The sequence below is a fragment of the Bos taurus genome, chromosome 29 (genome assembly GCF_002263795.3).
Source record: "Bos taurus isolate L1 Dominette 01449 registration number 42190680 breed Hereford chromosome 29, ARS-UCD2.0, whole genome shotgun sequence".
Lineage (NCBI taxonomy): Eukaryota > Metazoa > Chordata > Mammalia > Artiodactyla > Bovidae > Bos > Bos taurus.
Window position 1 is genome coordinate 50,245,306 of NC_037356.1, and position 15,147 is coordinate 50,260,452.

A 15,147-nucleotide genomic window follows, 5' to 3' on the forward strand; every position below is an offset into this window, starting at 1 on the left:
GCAGGGGCCCTGGGAGGCGAGGGGCTGGGTGGGAACCCTGGGGGTAAGAGCCCTGGCAGGAGGGGGCACCGCTGGGAGCTCCTGGGGGCTTCCTGGGCCGGCACAGCCCCATGGAGCATTGCGTCCGCCAGGGCAGCAGCCCTGCGCCCACTGCTTTCAGCAGGACTGGGTCCCTGCCGGCTTCACACACACTGAACAGCCCCCTCCTGGAGCCACAGAGGCTCGGAGGCACGGCGTGCACACAGCCAGCAGGAAGCAGAGACCCCACCCAAGGCAGGGAGCCGGCGCCCACTTCCTGGTCCTGGAGGCTAAGGGCCAGGAGGGGGTCCAGGAAAGAGCAGGTCTGGAGACAGGACAGGAAGGCCCTCCACCGAGGGCTCAGCATGGAGTCTGTGAGGCTGAGGCTGAGCCCACGAGGCCCAGGCCACCCCTCTCACCTGGAGAACAGTCTCCAGATGCCCAGGCTGCCGGGGGCTGCCAGCTCTGTGAACACTGGTGCCCCCGGGCTTGGCTTCCCTGGAGAAAGCCGGGCGGGAGGGGTCAGGGTCGGGCAGGGGAGGGGCTGCCTCATACCCCCAGGGGCTTCTAGCCCCTCGCGGCCTCCAGTGGCCAAGAACCCATGCAGAAGGGTTTCCTGAAGCGGGCGGCACCTGCTGACCGCCGTGCCCCCCAAGGGTGCCCCCTGCTCCTCACTGCATGGGGATGGGGCTGTGGCACTGCAGGACGGGGTGGCCCTGAGCCCGCCATGGGTGCTGGGCGCCCTCAGGGCCCGCACCTGGGGAGTGGGGCATCGAGTCCCCGGGCCCTGCGGGGTGTGGGGGCAACACCCAGGCTACCGCAGTCCATGTCTGGCCGGGTCAGCTCTGACCTGCCCTGGGCGCTCTCCCACCTGCCGTGCCTGGGTGGACCCCTGCTGGGCAGCAGGGGCCCTGGGGGTGGGCTCTGGGGGGGTCCTGGATCCCAGGCTGACCGCACAGAGCCCCCAGGCTCCGGGCCAGAACCCTCCAGTCACTCCTGCCGCGTTGCAGTTCTGGGCTGGTCTGCTGGCAGCTTGGGTGGCTCCCATGTCCCTCTGTCCATCCTCACACAGTCCTGGGAACCATGCTCCTTGAAACCTCAGCCATGGACACGTTTTCCTCCAGAAGCCAGGACACAGGGGCCCTACAATGGTAACATGCTGACGTCCTGTTTTTATTCTATTCTGCAAAGAAATAAAACCCTGGTGGGCGCCTTGAGGTGAGTTCCCTGAGCCATGAGAAAGCCGCCAAGGCAGACAGTGATCCGGGTCAGTCACTCTCTCCACAGTGAAGGGAGTTGCTGTCGTCAAAGCCCAGGGATGTTGCCAATGTCTGGTGTGTATCTGGTGTTTTACATCCCTTGGAAGACTCACTCCCCACCTCCCGTCTCCCTGTGGCCTCAGGGGCCTCACCTGAGTGATGCTGAGTCTCCTGGAGTCCAGAGTGAAGGGCATCTCTCTCTACGCCACCGCCACCCATCTTTCAGTTCAGTCACTCAGTCGTGTCAGACTCTTTGCAACCTCATGAATCACAGCACGCCAGGCTTCCCTGTCCATCACCAACTCCCGGAGTTCACCCAAACTCATGTCCACAGAGTCAGTGATACCATCCAAACCATCTCATCCTCTGCTGTCCCCTTCTCCTCCTGCCTTCAGTCCTTCCCAGCATCAGAGTCTTTTCCAATCAGTCACTTTTTCACATCAGGTGGCCAAAGTATTGGAGTTTCAGCTTCAGCACCAGTTCTTCCAATGAACACCCAGGACTGATCTCCTTTAGGATGGACTGGTTTGACCTCCTTGTGGTCCAAGGGACTCTCAAGAGTCTTCTCCAACACCACAGTTCAAAAGCATCAATTCTTTGGCGCTCAGCTTTCTTTATGGTCCAACTCTCACATCCATACATGACTACTGGAAAAACCATAGCTTTGACTAGACAGACCTTTGTTGGCAAAGTAATGTGTCTGCTTTTTAATATGCTGTCTAGGCTGATCATAGCTTTTCTTCCAAGGAACAAGCATCTTTTAATTTCTTGGCTGCAATCACAATCTGCAGTGATTTTGGAGCCCAAGAAAATAAAGTCTGTCACTGTTTCCATTCTTTCCCCATCTATTTGCCATGAAGTGATGGAACCAGATGCCATGATCTTCGTTTTCAGAATATTAAGTTTTAAGCCAACTTTTTCACTCTCCTCTTTCACTTTCATCAAGAGGCTCTTGAGTTCTTCTTCGCTTTCTGTCATAAGTGTGGTGTCATCTGCATATCTGAGGTTATTGATATTTCTCCCGGCAATCTTGATTCCAGCTTGTGATTCATCCAGCCCAGCGTTTCTCATGATGTACTCTGCATATAAGTTAAATAAGCAGGGTGACAGTATACAGCCTTGAGGTCCTCCCTTCCCTATTTGGAACCACTCTGTTGTTCCATGTCCAATTCTAATTGTTGCTTCCTGACCTGCAAACAGATTTCTCAAGAGACAGGTCAGGTGGTCTGGTATTCCCGTCTCTTTAAGAATTTTCCACAGTTTTTTGAGATCCACAAAGTCAAATGCCTTGGCAGGGTCAATAAAGCAGAAGTAGTTGTTTTTCTGATATTCTCTAGCTTTTTCGATGATCCAACAGATGTTGGCAATTTGATCTCTTGTTCTTCTGTCTTTTCTAAAGACAGAGAAGACTCTTGGGAGTCCCTTGGACTACAAGGAGATCCAATCAGTCCATCCTAAAGGAAATCAGTCCTGACTATTCATTGGAAGGACTGATGCTGAAGCTGAAACTCCAATACTCTGGCCGCTTGATACGAAGAACTGACTCATTTGAAAAGACCCCGATGCTGGGAAAGGTTGAAGGCGGGAGGAGAAGGGGACGACAGAGGATGAGATAATTGGATGGCATCACCGACTCAATGGATTTGAGTTTGAGTAAACTGCGGGAGTTGGTGACTGACTGGGAGGCCTGGCGTGCTTCAGTCCATGGGGTCGGAAAGAGTCAGACATGACTGAGAGACTGAAATGAACTGAACTGAACTGATTTTGGTGTTGACCATCTGGTGATGCCCATGTTTAGAGTCACCTCTTATGTTGTTGGAAGAGGGTGTTTGCTATGACCAGTGCATGCTCTTGGCAAAACTCTGTTAGCCTTTGCCCTGCTTCATTCTGTACTCCAAGGGCAAATTTGCCTGTTACCCCAGGTATCTCTTGACTTCCTATTTTTGCATTCCAGTCCCCTATGGTGAAAAGGACATCTTTTGGGGTATTAGTTCTAGAAGGTCTTGTAGGTCTTCATAGAACCGTTCAACTTCCACTTCTTCAGCATTATTGGTTGGGGCATAGACTTGGATTACTGTGATATTGCATGGTTTTCCTTGGAAATGAACAGAGATCATTCTGTCGTTTTTGAGATTGCATCCAAGTACTGCATTTCGAACTCTTTTGTTGACTATGAGGGCTACTCCATTTCTTCTAAGGGATTCTTGCCCACAGTAGTAGATATAATGGTCATCTGAGTTACATTCACCCATTCCAGGCCATTTTAGTTCGCTGATTCCTAAAATGTCGATGTTCCCTCTTGCCATCTCCTGTGTGACCACTTCCAATTTCCCTTGATTCGTGGACCTAACATCCCAGGTTCCTGTGCGATATGGCTCTTTACAGCATCGGACTTTACTTCCACCACCAGGCACATCCACAACTGGGTGTTGTTTTTGCTTTGGCTCCGTCTCTTCACTCTTTCTGGAGTTATTTCTCCACTGATTTCCAGTAGCATATTCGGCACCTACCGACGAGGGCAGTTCATCTTTCAGTGTCCTATCTTTTTGCCTTTTCATACTGTTCATGGGGTTCTCAAGGCAAGAATGCTGAAGTGGTTTGCCATTTCCTTCTCCAGTGGGCCACGTTTTGTCAGAACTCTCCACCATGACCCGCCCATCTAGGGTGGCCCCACATGGCATGGCTCATAGAATTAGACAAGGCTGTGGTCCATGAGGTCAGATTGGTTAGTTTTCTGTGATTGTGGTTTTCATTTTGTTGCCCTCTGATGGAGAAGGATAAGAGGCTCATGGAAGCTTCCTGATGGGAGAGACTGACTGGGGGGAAACTGGGTCTTGTTCTGATGGGCGGGGCCATGCTCAGTAAATCTTTAACCCAATTTTCTGTTGATGGGCGGGGCTGTGTTTCCTCCCTGTTGTTTGACCTGAGACCAAACTACGGTGGGGGTGATGAGGATAATGGCGACCTCCTTCAGAAGGTCCCATGATGCACTGCTGCACTCAGTGCCCCCAGCCCTGCAGCAGGCCCCCGCCCACCCACGCCTCCCCAGAGACCCCTGGGCACTCCCGGGCAAGTCTGGGTCAGTCTCTTGTGGGATCAGTGCTCCTTTCTCCTGGGTCCTGGTGCCCACAAGGCTTTGTCTGTGCCCTTCAAGACTCTGTTTCCTCAGTCTGGTGTAAGTTCTGCTGGCTCTATGGTGGGGTTAATGGCGACCTCCTCCAAGAGGGCATATGCCATACCCAGGTCTGCTGCACCCAGAGCCCTGCCCCTGCAGCAGTCCACTGCTGACGCATACCTCCTCAGGAGACACTCACACACAGTGCTGGCTCTGTCTCTGTGGGGTCTCTGGGTCCTGGTGCACACAAGAATTTTCCACAGTTTGTTGTGATCCTCCCATCTTTAGATCAGATCAGATCAGTCGCTCAGTCGTGTCTGACTCTTTGTGACCCCACGAATCGCAGCACGCCAGGCCTCCCTGTCCATCACCAACTCCTGGAGTTCACTGAGACTCACGTCCATCGAGTCAGTGATGCCATCCAGCCATCTCATCCTCTGTCTTCCCCTTCTCCTCCTGCCCCCAATCCCTCCCAGCATCAGAGTCTTTTCCAATGAGTCAAGTCTTCACATGAGGTGGCCAAAGTACTGGAGTTTCAGCCTCAGCATCATTCCTTCCAAAGAACACCCAGGGTTGATCTCCTTCAGAATGGACTGGCTGGATCTCCTTGCAGTCCAAGGGACTCTCAAGAGTCTTCTCCAACACCACAGTTCAAAAGCATCAATTCTTCGGCGCTCAGCCTTCTTCACAGCCCAACTCTCACATCCATACATGACCACTGGAAAAACCATAGCCTTGACTAGACGGACCTTTGTTGGCAAAGTAATGTCTCTGCTTTTGAATATGCTATCTAGGTTGGTCATAACTTTCCTTCCAAGGAGTAAGTGACTTTTAATTTCATGGCTGCAGTCACATCTGCAGTGATTTTGGAGCCCAGAAAAATAAAGTCAGACACTGTTTCCACTGTTTCCCCATCTATTTCCCATGAAGTGATGGGACCAGATGCCATGATCTTCGTTTTCTGAATGTTGAGTTTTAAGCCAACTTTTTCACTCTCCACTTTCACTTTCAGCAAGAGGCTTTTTAGTTCCTCTTCACTTTCTGCCATAAGGGTGGTGTCATCTGCGTATCTGAGGTTATTGATATTTCTCCCGCCAATCTTGATTCCAGCTTGTGCTTCTTCCAGCCCAGTGTTTCTCATGAAGTACTCTGCATATAAGTTAAATAAACAGGGTGACAATATACAGCCTTGACGTACTCCTTTTCCTATTTGGAACCAGTCTGTTGTTCCATGTCCAGTTCTAACTGTTGCTTCCTGACCTGCATACAAATTTCTCAAGAGGCAGATCAGGTGGTCTGGTATTCCCATCTCTTTCAGAATTTTCCACAGTTTATTGTGATCCACACAGTCAAAGGCTTTAGCATAGTCAATATAGCAGAAATAGATGTTTTTCTGGAACTCTCTTGCTTTTTCTATGATCCAGTGGATATTGACAATTGGATCTCTGGTTCCTCTGCCTTTTCTAAAACCAGCTTGAACATCAGGAAGTTCACGGTTCACATATGGCTGAAGCCTGGCTTGGAGAATTTTGAGCATTACTTTACTAGCGTGTGAGATGAGTGCAATTGTGTGGTAGTTTGAGCATTCTTTGGCATTGCCTTTCTTTGGGACTGGAATGAAAACTGACCTTTTCCAGTCCTGTGGCCACTGCTGAGTTTTCCAAATGTGCTGGCATATTGAGTGCAGCACTTTCACAGCATCATCTTTCAGGATTTGGACTAGCTCAACTGGAATTCCATCACCTCCACTAGCTTTGTTCGTAGTGATGCTTTCTAAGGCCCACTTGACTTCACATTCCAGGATGTCTGGCTCTAGGTCAGTGATCACACCATCGTGATTATCTGGGTCCTGAAGATCTTTTTTGTACAGTTCTTCTGTGTATTCTTGCCATCTCTTCTTAATATCTTCTGCTTCTGTTAGCTCCATACCATTTCTGTCCTTTATTGAGCTCATCTTTGCATGAAATGCTCCTTTGGTATCTCTGATTTTCTTGAAGAGATCCCTAGTCTTTCCCATTCTGTCGTTTTCCTCTATTTCTTTGCATTGATCGCTGAAGAAGGCTTTCTTATCTCTTCTTGCTATTCTTTGGAACTCTGCATTCAGATGTTTATATCTTTCCTTTTCTCCTTTGCTTTTCACTTCTCTTCTTTTCACAGCTATTTGTAAGGCCTCCCCAGACAGCCATTTTGCTTTTTTGCATTTCTTTTCTATGGGAATGGTCTTGATCCCTGTCTCCTGTACAATGTCACGAACCTCATTCCATAGTTCATCAGGCACTCTATCTATCAGATCTAGGCCCTTAAATCTATTTCTCACTTCCACTGTATAATCATAAGGGATTTGATTTAGGTCATACCTGAATGGTCTAGTGGTTTTCCCTACTTTCTTCAATTTAAGTCTGAATTTGGCAATAAGGAGTTCATGATCTGAGCCACAGTCAGCTCCTGGTCTTGTTTTTGCTGACTGTATAGAGCTTCTCCATCTTTGGCTGCAAAGAATATAATCAATCTGATTTCGGTGTTGACCATCTGGTGATGGCCATGTATAGAGTCTTCTCTGTGTTGTTGGAAGAGGGTGTTTGCTATGACCAGTGCATTTTCTTGGCAAAACTCTATTAGTCTTTGCCCTGCTTCATTCCGTATTCCAAGGCCAAATTTGCCTGTTACTCCAGGTGTTTCTTGACTTCCTACTTTTGCATTCCAGTCCCCTATAATGAAAAGGACATCTTTTTTGGGTGTTAGTTCTAAAAGGTCTTGTAGGTCTTCACAGAACCGTTCAACTTCAGCTTCTTCAGTGTTACTGGTTGGGGCATAGACTTGGATTACTGTGATATTGCATGGTTTGCCTTGGAAACGAACAGAGATCATTCTGTCGTTTTTGAGATTGCATCCAAGTACTGCATTTCGGACTCTTTTGTTGACCATGATGGCTACTCCATTTCTTCTGAGGGATTCCTGCCCGCAGTAGTAGATATAATGGTCATCTGAGTTAAATTCACCCATTCCAGTCCATTTCAGTTCGCTGATTCCTAGAATGTCGACATTCACTCTTGCCATCTCTTGTTTGACCACTTCCAATTTGCCTTGATTCATGGACCTGAGATTCCAGGTTCCTATGTAATATTGCTCTTTACAGCATCGGACCTTGCTTCTATCACCAGTCACGTCCACAGCTGGGTATTGTTTTTGCTTTGGCTCCATCCCTTCATTCTTTCTGGAGTTATTTCTCCACTGATCTCCAGTAGCATATTGGGTACCTACTGACCTGGGGAGTTTCTCTTTCAGTATCCTATCATTTTGCCTTTTCATACTGTTCATGGGGTTCTCAAGGCAAGAATACTGAAGTGGTTTGCCATTCCCTTCTCCAGTGGACCACATTCTGTCAAATCTCTCCACCATGACCCGCCCGTCTTGGGTTGCCCCACGGGCATGGCTTAGTTTCATTGAGTTAGACAAGGCTGTGGTCCTAGTGTGATTAGATTAACTAGTTTTCTGTGAGTATGGTTTCAGTGTGTTTGCTCTCTGATGCCCTCTTGCAACACCTACCATCTTACTTGGGCTTCTCTTACCTTGGGCGTGGGGTATGTCCTCACGGCTGCTCCAGCAAAGTGCAGCCATTGCTCCTTACCTTGGGCAAGGGGTCCCATCTTTACCATCCATCAAAGGCAGGCTCCTGCTCTGGCCCCTGACACTCATGTCCAGCTGCCTGCCTGACCTCTCCACCAGGCATCTAGTAAGTCAAACAGCGTGACCCAACAGAGCTCCCACACACCCCGACCCCCTCCTCAGCCACCCCATCCTCCCCCCACACACCCCGACCCCCTCCTCAGCCACCCCATCCTCCTCCCACGTGGAGGGGTCCGGTCCATTCCGTTCACCCACAGTCCACACCCGGCCCATCGCCAACCTGTCACCTTCACCTCTGACCCAATGCCTGTCCCCCAGCTGGCCGCCGGCTTCTTCCTCAGCCCGTGTGTCCATCCTCACACAGCGGGGGGGTCTGAAGGACAAGGCAGGGCTCCGCCACCCCTGCCCACCCCCCAGTGCCCCTCCCTCAGTGCGGAGGCCTGGTCCTGGATGACCCTGAGGCCCACTCTGCCTGGCCTGGCCGCCCTCCAGCCCCCTCCACCACCCACAACAGGCACTCCTGTGTCCCTGCAGCTCCGACCTCTGATCCTGCCAAACCCTGCAGGGCCACCTCTGCCTGCCCTCCCTCCCTCCTGTGCTGGTCTTTTAGCGGGATGCCAGCCCAACTTCCCAGCAGACGGGGGGTTTCTGCTTTGCTTCTGTGGCACAAAAACGTAGCCTCATTCTGGGTGATCTGTCCACTCTGCCTGCCGTCGCCAGGCTCACACTGGGCATGGCTCCCTGAGAGGCCAGGGCCCTGAGCCTGGCTCGCCTTGGGTGGGTCCTGGCTGCTACGCAGCACAGGTCCGGGGGCAGCTCTGGCTCTGAGGTCACCGTGGTCCTTCCCGCGCTGGTGGACAGCACCCCCTGCTCTCTGTCACCGCTGACCCCCGGAGGCCCGAGGACTCTGACGTCCACGCGGATCCTGCAGCCAGTTCACTCACTTCCTCTGAAGATGAGGCTGTGCCGCTGTCTGAGCTGCACTCACAGAGACACCTGCGGGGTGTCCCGGGCCCCACATGTCCCCACAGGGCCAGCTGTGAAGCACCAACCGCTGCCCAGGGCTCAGGTCTGAAGAGGACAGAGCTGTGGCCCACGCGTCCCCAAGACCAAGCTGGCCGCTGGCACCCTGCCTCTGGCCTCAGACCAAGCAGCCCTCTCCTGAAGGCTGGGGCCAGGGTGGGAGTCCAGGTGTCCCAGAGTGAGGGGGGCATGCTGGGGGCAGAGATCAGGAGGGGCTGCCAGCATCTCGTGTCTCTATTCACGTCCTTCCTTCAGCCCTTCATCTGGGCAGAAGCCGCACCCAGCCTGATCCCCGCGAGAGCGGGGACGCCCCTCCCCCGTCTGACTGGGGCAGAACCCGGAACCACTCCTCGTCCAGCCCCTGAAGCGACGGCCCTGCCAAGGCTGGACTCCGAGGGGGGCCCCAGGAGGTGGGGTGGTGAACTGCCCCAAGCAGTGCGCTCCCTCCCAGCCCCCCAGGGGGCGGGGGGCCGAGCACAGCCTGGAGGAGGCGGAGCTGCGGTGGGTGGGCCCTGCCCAGCCCCTTAGCGCCTCCTCACAACCTGGCTGGGGCCTGGGGTGGGACAGGGGCCATTATCTGGTTTCTCCTGCTGCTGGGTCAGAGTTCCGGGGGTGGGGGCGGCGTGCACTCCGTGGGGGGTGGGGATTAGTCCCTGAGGTGGCGTCCAGCCCGGCCAGAGAGGAAGAGGCGGCTCCCGACACCTGAGCCCCTCGAGGGGGCAGAGGTGCTGATTAGGGTGCTGCCTGCGGCTGCAGGGTCAGCCGGTCACTGGAGCAGCAGCTCCCAGACCGCCAGGGCCAGGAACTTCCTGCTCCCAAGGGGAGCGTCTCATGGGGGCGGCAGTGAGCTCTCTGCCCCCACCTCCTGGCCACGTCTGTCCACCCCCTACCCGCCCGCCCCCCAGGCCCAAGAGGTCATGAGGTCATGGCTGCGGGAGAACCTCAGCCCCTGTCTGGTCTCTGACCGGAGGGGTCAGGCTGCAAGGTTAGCTCCACCGCCCACATGGCTATGGCGCTCAGCACAGGGCAGCCGGGCTGGGAGTGGGAAATGCCAGCGTATAACTGTAAAGGGTGGTCCTGGCCCCCACTCAAGGTCCTCCTGACCCCGCTGGCCTTGAGAGGCGGCCCAGACTCAGAGAACAAAAGCCGCCGACCTGGGCCCTGAGACCCCCGACTGCTTCCTGAGCCCCCGGCCTGTCGGAGGCACCAGGACCGCTGTGCTGTCACCTGGTGGCGGCCACAGACACTGCAGCCACATCCTGCCGCCAGCGCTGGCTCCTACCCCACCCACCTCACTACGGTCCCCAGACCCAGCTCAGCCTGGGCCTGCTTCTTGCAACCAAGGCAGCCTGAGGTGGACGAAGCGGGCCTGATTCGGGTGCTGTCAGCTTGTCTGCTCTGGGGGCCCCTCCCAACACTGGGGTCTGGGGGACTCTGGACCCCCCAGGGGGATTCCTGTGCTGGATCCTGTATCCACCCCACTCTGCTGCCCTGTCTAGGCAGGGGGCCCCTCCGTACATGCAACAGCCCCTGCCCACCCTCCCAGTGCTTCTGTGGGACCAGGCCCAGCGTGAGGCCAGTGGGGGTCAGGGGTTGCAGTGCCGTGGAGAGGGGGGCGGGTGACAGGACCCCTGGGGCAGTGGTTCCCCTTGGGCCTGTGCGCACACCGCACACACACACAGGCACCGCACACCGAGCTAGGCTCTGGCATAATGGCAGAGTCCAGAGGTCTGTGGGAGGAGACGAAGCCCCTCCTGTCTGATGGTCCAACTGGGCGGACACAGGAGACTCCTGCCCTTGTCCCCTTGTTTACGCACTCTGACCATCCAAGCGCAGAGAGGAGCGTCCCCTGCCCCTCCCCTGGGTATTATGGACAAGCTTAAAAAATCACACAGAGTCCAGGAATTGCAAAATGCGCCAAGTGTATTCACAAACCCGCTGGCCCTTTCCTGAGGCCCAGGGCCAGGAAAGGGGGGTGAGGCTCGCCTCCCAGCGGCCAGCCGAGCAGCCCCAGTCGCCACATTGAGGGACCGGCGTGATGCTGAGGCCTGGGGCCAGGAGGCTGGACCCACGGCCAGAGGAGCCTCCCCACCCCCCGCCCGCGGAGCTGGTCCTGAGCAGGCCCCTGGGGCCATTGCACACCGGGGCAGCTGGACCCTGGGAGGGACGAAAGGGGTGGGGGTGCTTCCCTAGCCCGGGGCTCAGGTTCCACCGGCCTCGGAGGCCGTTGGCAGCAAATAGGAGCGTTCCTGTGGGCTTGTTGAGGAGCGCGGCCGCCAGGCCCAGGCCGGGGCTGTGGCCTCTACGGCAGCGGCCGGGCCCGCGGGGCCCTTCTCACGCGGCGCCTGAGCCCGCTCTCCGGGCTTGGCTCCAGCGCCACCGCCGAGAGGCCGAGGCCGCCGGGAGAGTCGCACTGCAGGCCCTCGCAGCCGCACTCCTCCACCTCCGTGTAGGTGAGGGCGCGGCTGGAGCCGTCCTTGCAGTGCAGGGTCACGTTCCTCAGAGAGAAGCGCAGCTCGCGGCAGCAGCTACACCGGTGCTCCACCGCGTTCGCCTCCGGGGAGAACCTGTGGGCGGGGCCCGCTCAGCACTGCCCCGTGAGACCCCGCCCAGGCCCCGCCCCGCGAGGCCCCGCCCCCAGAGGCCCCGCCTCCGCAGGGAGGAGCCCGCCAGGCTCCGGACCACCAGCACCGTGACCCAAGCGGGGTTTTTAGTAAAGAGAAGAGCGTGATTCCAAAGAGGCTAAGAGCCACCGTCCCTGGACCCCAGCCCAGCCCCCTGCTGGCCCGTGGTCCCTCCAGTCCCTTCCCGGGGTGGGGTACTTCCCGCGGCTCCCCGCGGGCGGGCCCCGTTGCACCTTCCCGAGCACTGCCCGGCAGGAGCCTTCTATCCGGGGTGGGGGGTGGGGGCGGGGCTCACGCCCACAGGGGTGGTGTCCCCGCGGGGTGGGGGGTCGGGGCTCACGCCCAGGGAGGTGGTGGCCCCGCGGGGTGGGGTGGGGGCGGGCTCACGTACGCGGAGGTGGTGTCCCCGCAGTTGCCCCGGCAGTAGGCGAGGCGCACGGGCCCGGGGGAGCTGCAGCCCTGCTGCCGGAGGACCTGAAGCTGGTGGTGCACCGCACAGGTCGACCCTGGGGAGGGTCAGGGGGTGTGCAGAGGTCAGCCGTGGCCGGGGCAGGCGGGAATCCGCGCCCCCTCCCCGGCAGAGCCGCTCACTCACGGTTGTTGTGTGGGGGGCAGAAGAGGCAGCAGCCGTCCTCGCTTGGCAGAGCCTTGTCCTGCGTGGACCACGGTGCCATTAGCGGGGAGCGGGTACCAGGAGGGCGCAGCCATGCCCCTCCACCTGCTGATCGTGGCCGCCCGCTCCTGTCCAGGGACTGATCCTCCACGGCCACTGTGGGCCCCCCAGGAAGGGCGGGTGGGCTGCTGGGACTCACCGCAGGACAGTTAAGCGGGGGACACGCCTTCTTCGTGGTCACCACCACGAGCCCATCCCGGTGCTGCTCACACTCGTGCGTCACGCAGTGATCTCCAGGGTCTGACCAGGACTCGCCCGGCTGCAGGGAGTCCCGGCCAGCAGGTAAGCGGCCCTCCCCCGGGCCCCCTCCAGCTGGGGCGGGCGCTGTGTCTGTCCATCAGCCCCCAGCCCACAGGCTTCCAGAGCTCCCGCGGTTCTGCCCAGAGGCCGCCTAGCTCTGACAGCTCCCCAGGGTCCCCGGTGCACCAGGATGCCACGCACCCTGCACCCCCACCGTCGCTGTGCGCTCTGCCCTCTGTACAGGGCTGGGGCTGGCCCCCCCCCCCCAGAACACACCCCAAGGCTTTGCGGCCACTACTCACGTAGAAGAGGTGGGCAGAGCTGTTGCTGGTGTTTATGACGCAGGCCACCTGCACGCACTCACCACAGCACTGCCTGGCCCGAGCCTGGTACTTGAAGCCCTGAGGGAGGCAGGACGTGGCCTGAGCCCCTCTGGACGCTGCGGAGGTGGGTGTGGAGGCCAGGTGCAGGGGCACTCACCACGGGGCAGGAGGTGCTGCAGATCTGGGTCTCACAGTTGATCAAAAAGGTGTCTGACAGGGCTCCCCCAGGCAGCTCACACCAGCATTTTTCACACAGGCTGGAGGAGACCACGGCACCGGGCTGCAGCAGTCAGGGGCAGTGTCAGCAGGACAGGCCTGGCCCTGCCAAATGGACTCCTCCCCCCGGGCAACCCTTGGGAGTGCCTCCTGCCAGTCTTGGGGAGAGTCCCAAGGCTGCGTCACATGCTCTGGAGGACCTGGCCAGCGGAAAGCTTGTCTGGGGACCTTGTCAAGTTCCGGACAAGAGCTGTGGTCCCAGGAGAGCCCACTGCTGATCCAAAGTGCCCCTTCCCCAGGCCCTGCAGGGCTGCAGCCTCGGCCATGGAGAAGCTTGCAGGACGGGGACTCTGGTCCCTGCGAACCAGGGGGGCCTGACCTTCACCGGTTCCCACCTGGTACAGGGTGCCGTTGATGCTGCAGGCGGTCCAGCCTGCTCAGGGAAGAAAGCAAAGCTGCAGACCCACCCTTGGCCCCTAGAGCAGCTGCCACGCCCCTCGGCACAGCGTCAGGTCCCAGGTGACAGCCCCGCTCCCCCGCCTGGCTGCCGCTGAGCCAGGGCACTCACTGCAGTTGTAGGTCGGGCAGCAGGCCGCCTCCCTGTGGGTCTGGATGGCACGCGAGCCTTTTGGGCAGGCCTCCGGTTCAGGGCAGTATCTGGTGTCACAGGCTACAGTGGACAGAGCAGGCGTCAGGGCCTTCCACCCCGCCCTGAGCGCCACCCCTATGGGGGGGTTTCCAGGAATCCTGAATGGGGGAGGACTCTGGTAGGGGGTAGGCTCTCTGAGGGGTGCCTGCTGCCCGAGGGACAAGGCTTCTGGTCAGCTCTGACCTCACAGTAGCCCACACTTCGGAGCCTTTCTGCCGGCCAGCCCTGAGCCCCCCGCCCCCACCCCACCCGGGGCTCACCGCAGCGGTACTGGGACAGCACTGGCCGGTCTGCATGGCCTCGGGCACAGGCACTTGGCCGGACTCGGGGCAGGCGGGGGCCGTGGGGCAGGCCTGGGGCTGGCAGCTCATGGTCTGCGTGCTGCCCTCACAGGTGCACTCAAGGCAGGGCCAGACAGTCTGGGGCCGGGGGACCCCAGGTCATGGCGGAAAGCCCTGGGGTCCGACTGAAAAGCCAGGGGCAGTGCCTGGAAGCCCGGAGCCCAGCCCGGGGACCCCAGCCCAGGAACCTACTGTTGCAGTCGGGCACGCAGACCTCCTTGCTCGAGCTGTACAGCATTGTGCCCCGCGGGCAGAAGCAGCCTTCCGTGATGGGACTGGCTTCTAGGAGGGCCCTGCGGGAGGTGGGAGCAGAGGGTGAGCAGGCCGCGCCCTCCAGGGCAGGAACACAGGCTGGGCCGGGGAGGGGGGGGTCTCCAAGGCAGAGGGCAGGTGCTTACAGGGAGCTGGCGCTGTTGTTCGTGTAGCAGTAGGAGGGGATGGGCGGGCCGCAGGGCCAGTACTCCATGCCCACAGGGCAGGTGAAGGCTGTGTGGAGGGCAAGGACGTGCCTGAGGCTGCACGGCACCAGCCTGGGGCCCTGGCCTGGGCCTCACTGGCAGGCAGGGCTGGGAGCTCTCGGGCCAGGCCCTGCTGGTGGAGCCCTGACCCCTGCACCCCAGGCCCAGGCGCGCTCACCTGGATGCCCCTCTTGTCTCTCAGGAAACAAATGCCCTCCATCCTGGGCCCAGCCCTCCTCCTCCTCCCAGAAGCCCCCCACACCCCCCACTGATTGCACACTGTGCCCATTCCCTTGAATGCCACTGCCCAGAGGGAGGGGGAGGGGGCAGACACGCACGGCACGTGGAGTTGGTATGGCCCCGCCAGTCGACGCAGACGCCGAGGGACGCACAGAGGGCGGCATAGAGCTCCAGGGCAGTGCACACCATGTCCGTGCCGGGCATGTGGCACTGGTCAAACGTGCAGCCTTGGTAGTACGGCCAGGGAGGGATCAGCACATGGCACAGCTCGAAGGGCCTGTGGCACAAACACGGGGGTCGTGGGTGGCACCAGGGAGGGGCTGCCTGGCTGCAGGCTTTCC

The 15,147-nt window shown here is 58.1% G+C and overlaps 1 protein-coding gene across 1 annotated transcript in view; it reads right to left on the reverse strand.

Moving 5' to 3' along the window:
* Positions 1-10,945: 10,945 nt before the first annotated feature.
* MUC5AC (mucin 5AC, oligomeric mucus/gel-forming) overlaps positions 10,946-15,147 on the reverse strand; it is a 29,003-nt gene continuing 24,801 nt past the window's right edge. The window contains exons 37-47 of the mRNA XM_024987596.2: positions 14,905-15,083; positions 14,507-14,594; positions 14,301-14,401; positions 13,687-13,788; positions 13,514-13,551; positions 13,060-13,182; positions 12,882-12,980; positions 12,479-12,598; positions 12,262-12,319; positions 12,058-12,172; positions 10,946-11,609 (exon numbers count right to left, since the gene is read on the reverse strand). Of these exons, the coding sequence (XP_024843364.1) occupies positions 11,345-11,609; positions 12,058-12,172; positions 12,262-12,319; positions 12,479-12,598; positions 12,882-12,980; positions 13,060-13,182; positions 13,514-13,551; positions 13,687-13,788; positions 14,301-14,401; positions 14,507-14,594; positions 14,905-15,083 (1,288 nt within the window). The 3' untranslated portion in view covers positions 10,946-11,344. The remainder of the gene's footprint in view (positions 11,610-12,057; positions 12,173-12,261; positions 12,320-12,478; positions 12,599-12,881; positions 12,981-13,059; positions 13,183-13,513; positions 13,552-13,686; positions 13,789-14,300; positions 14,402-14,506; positions 14,595-14,904; positions 15,084-15,147) is intronic.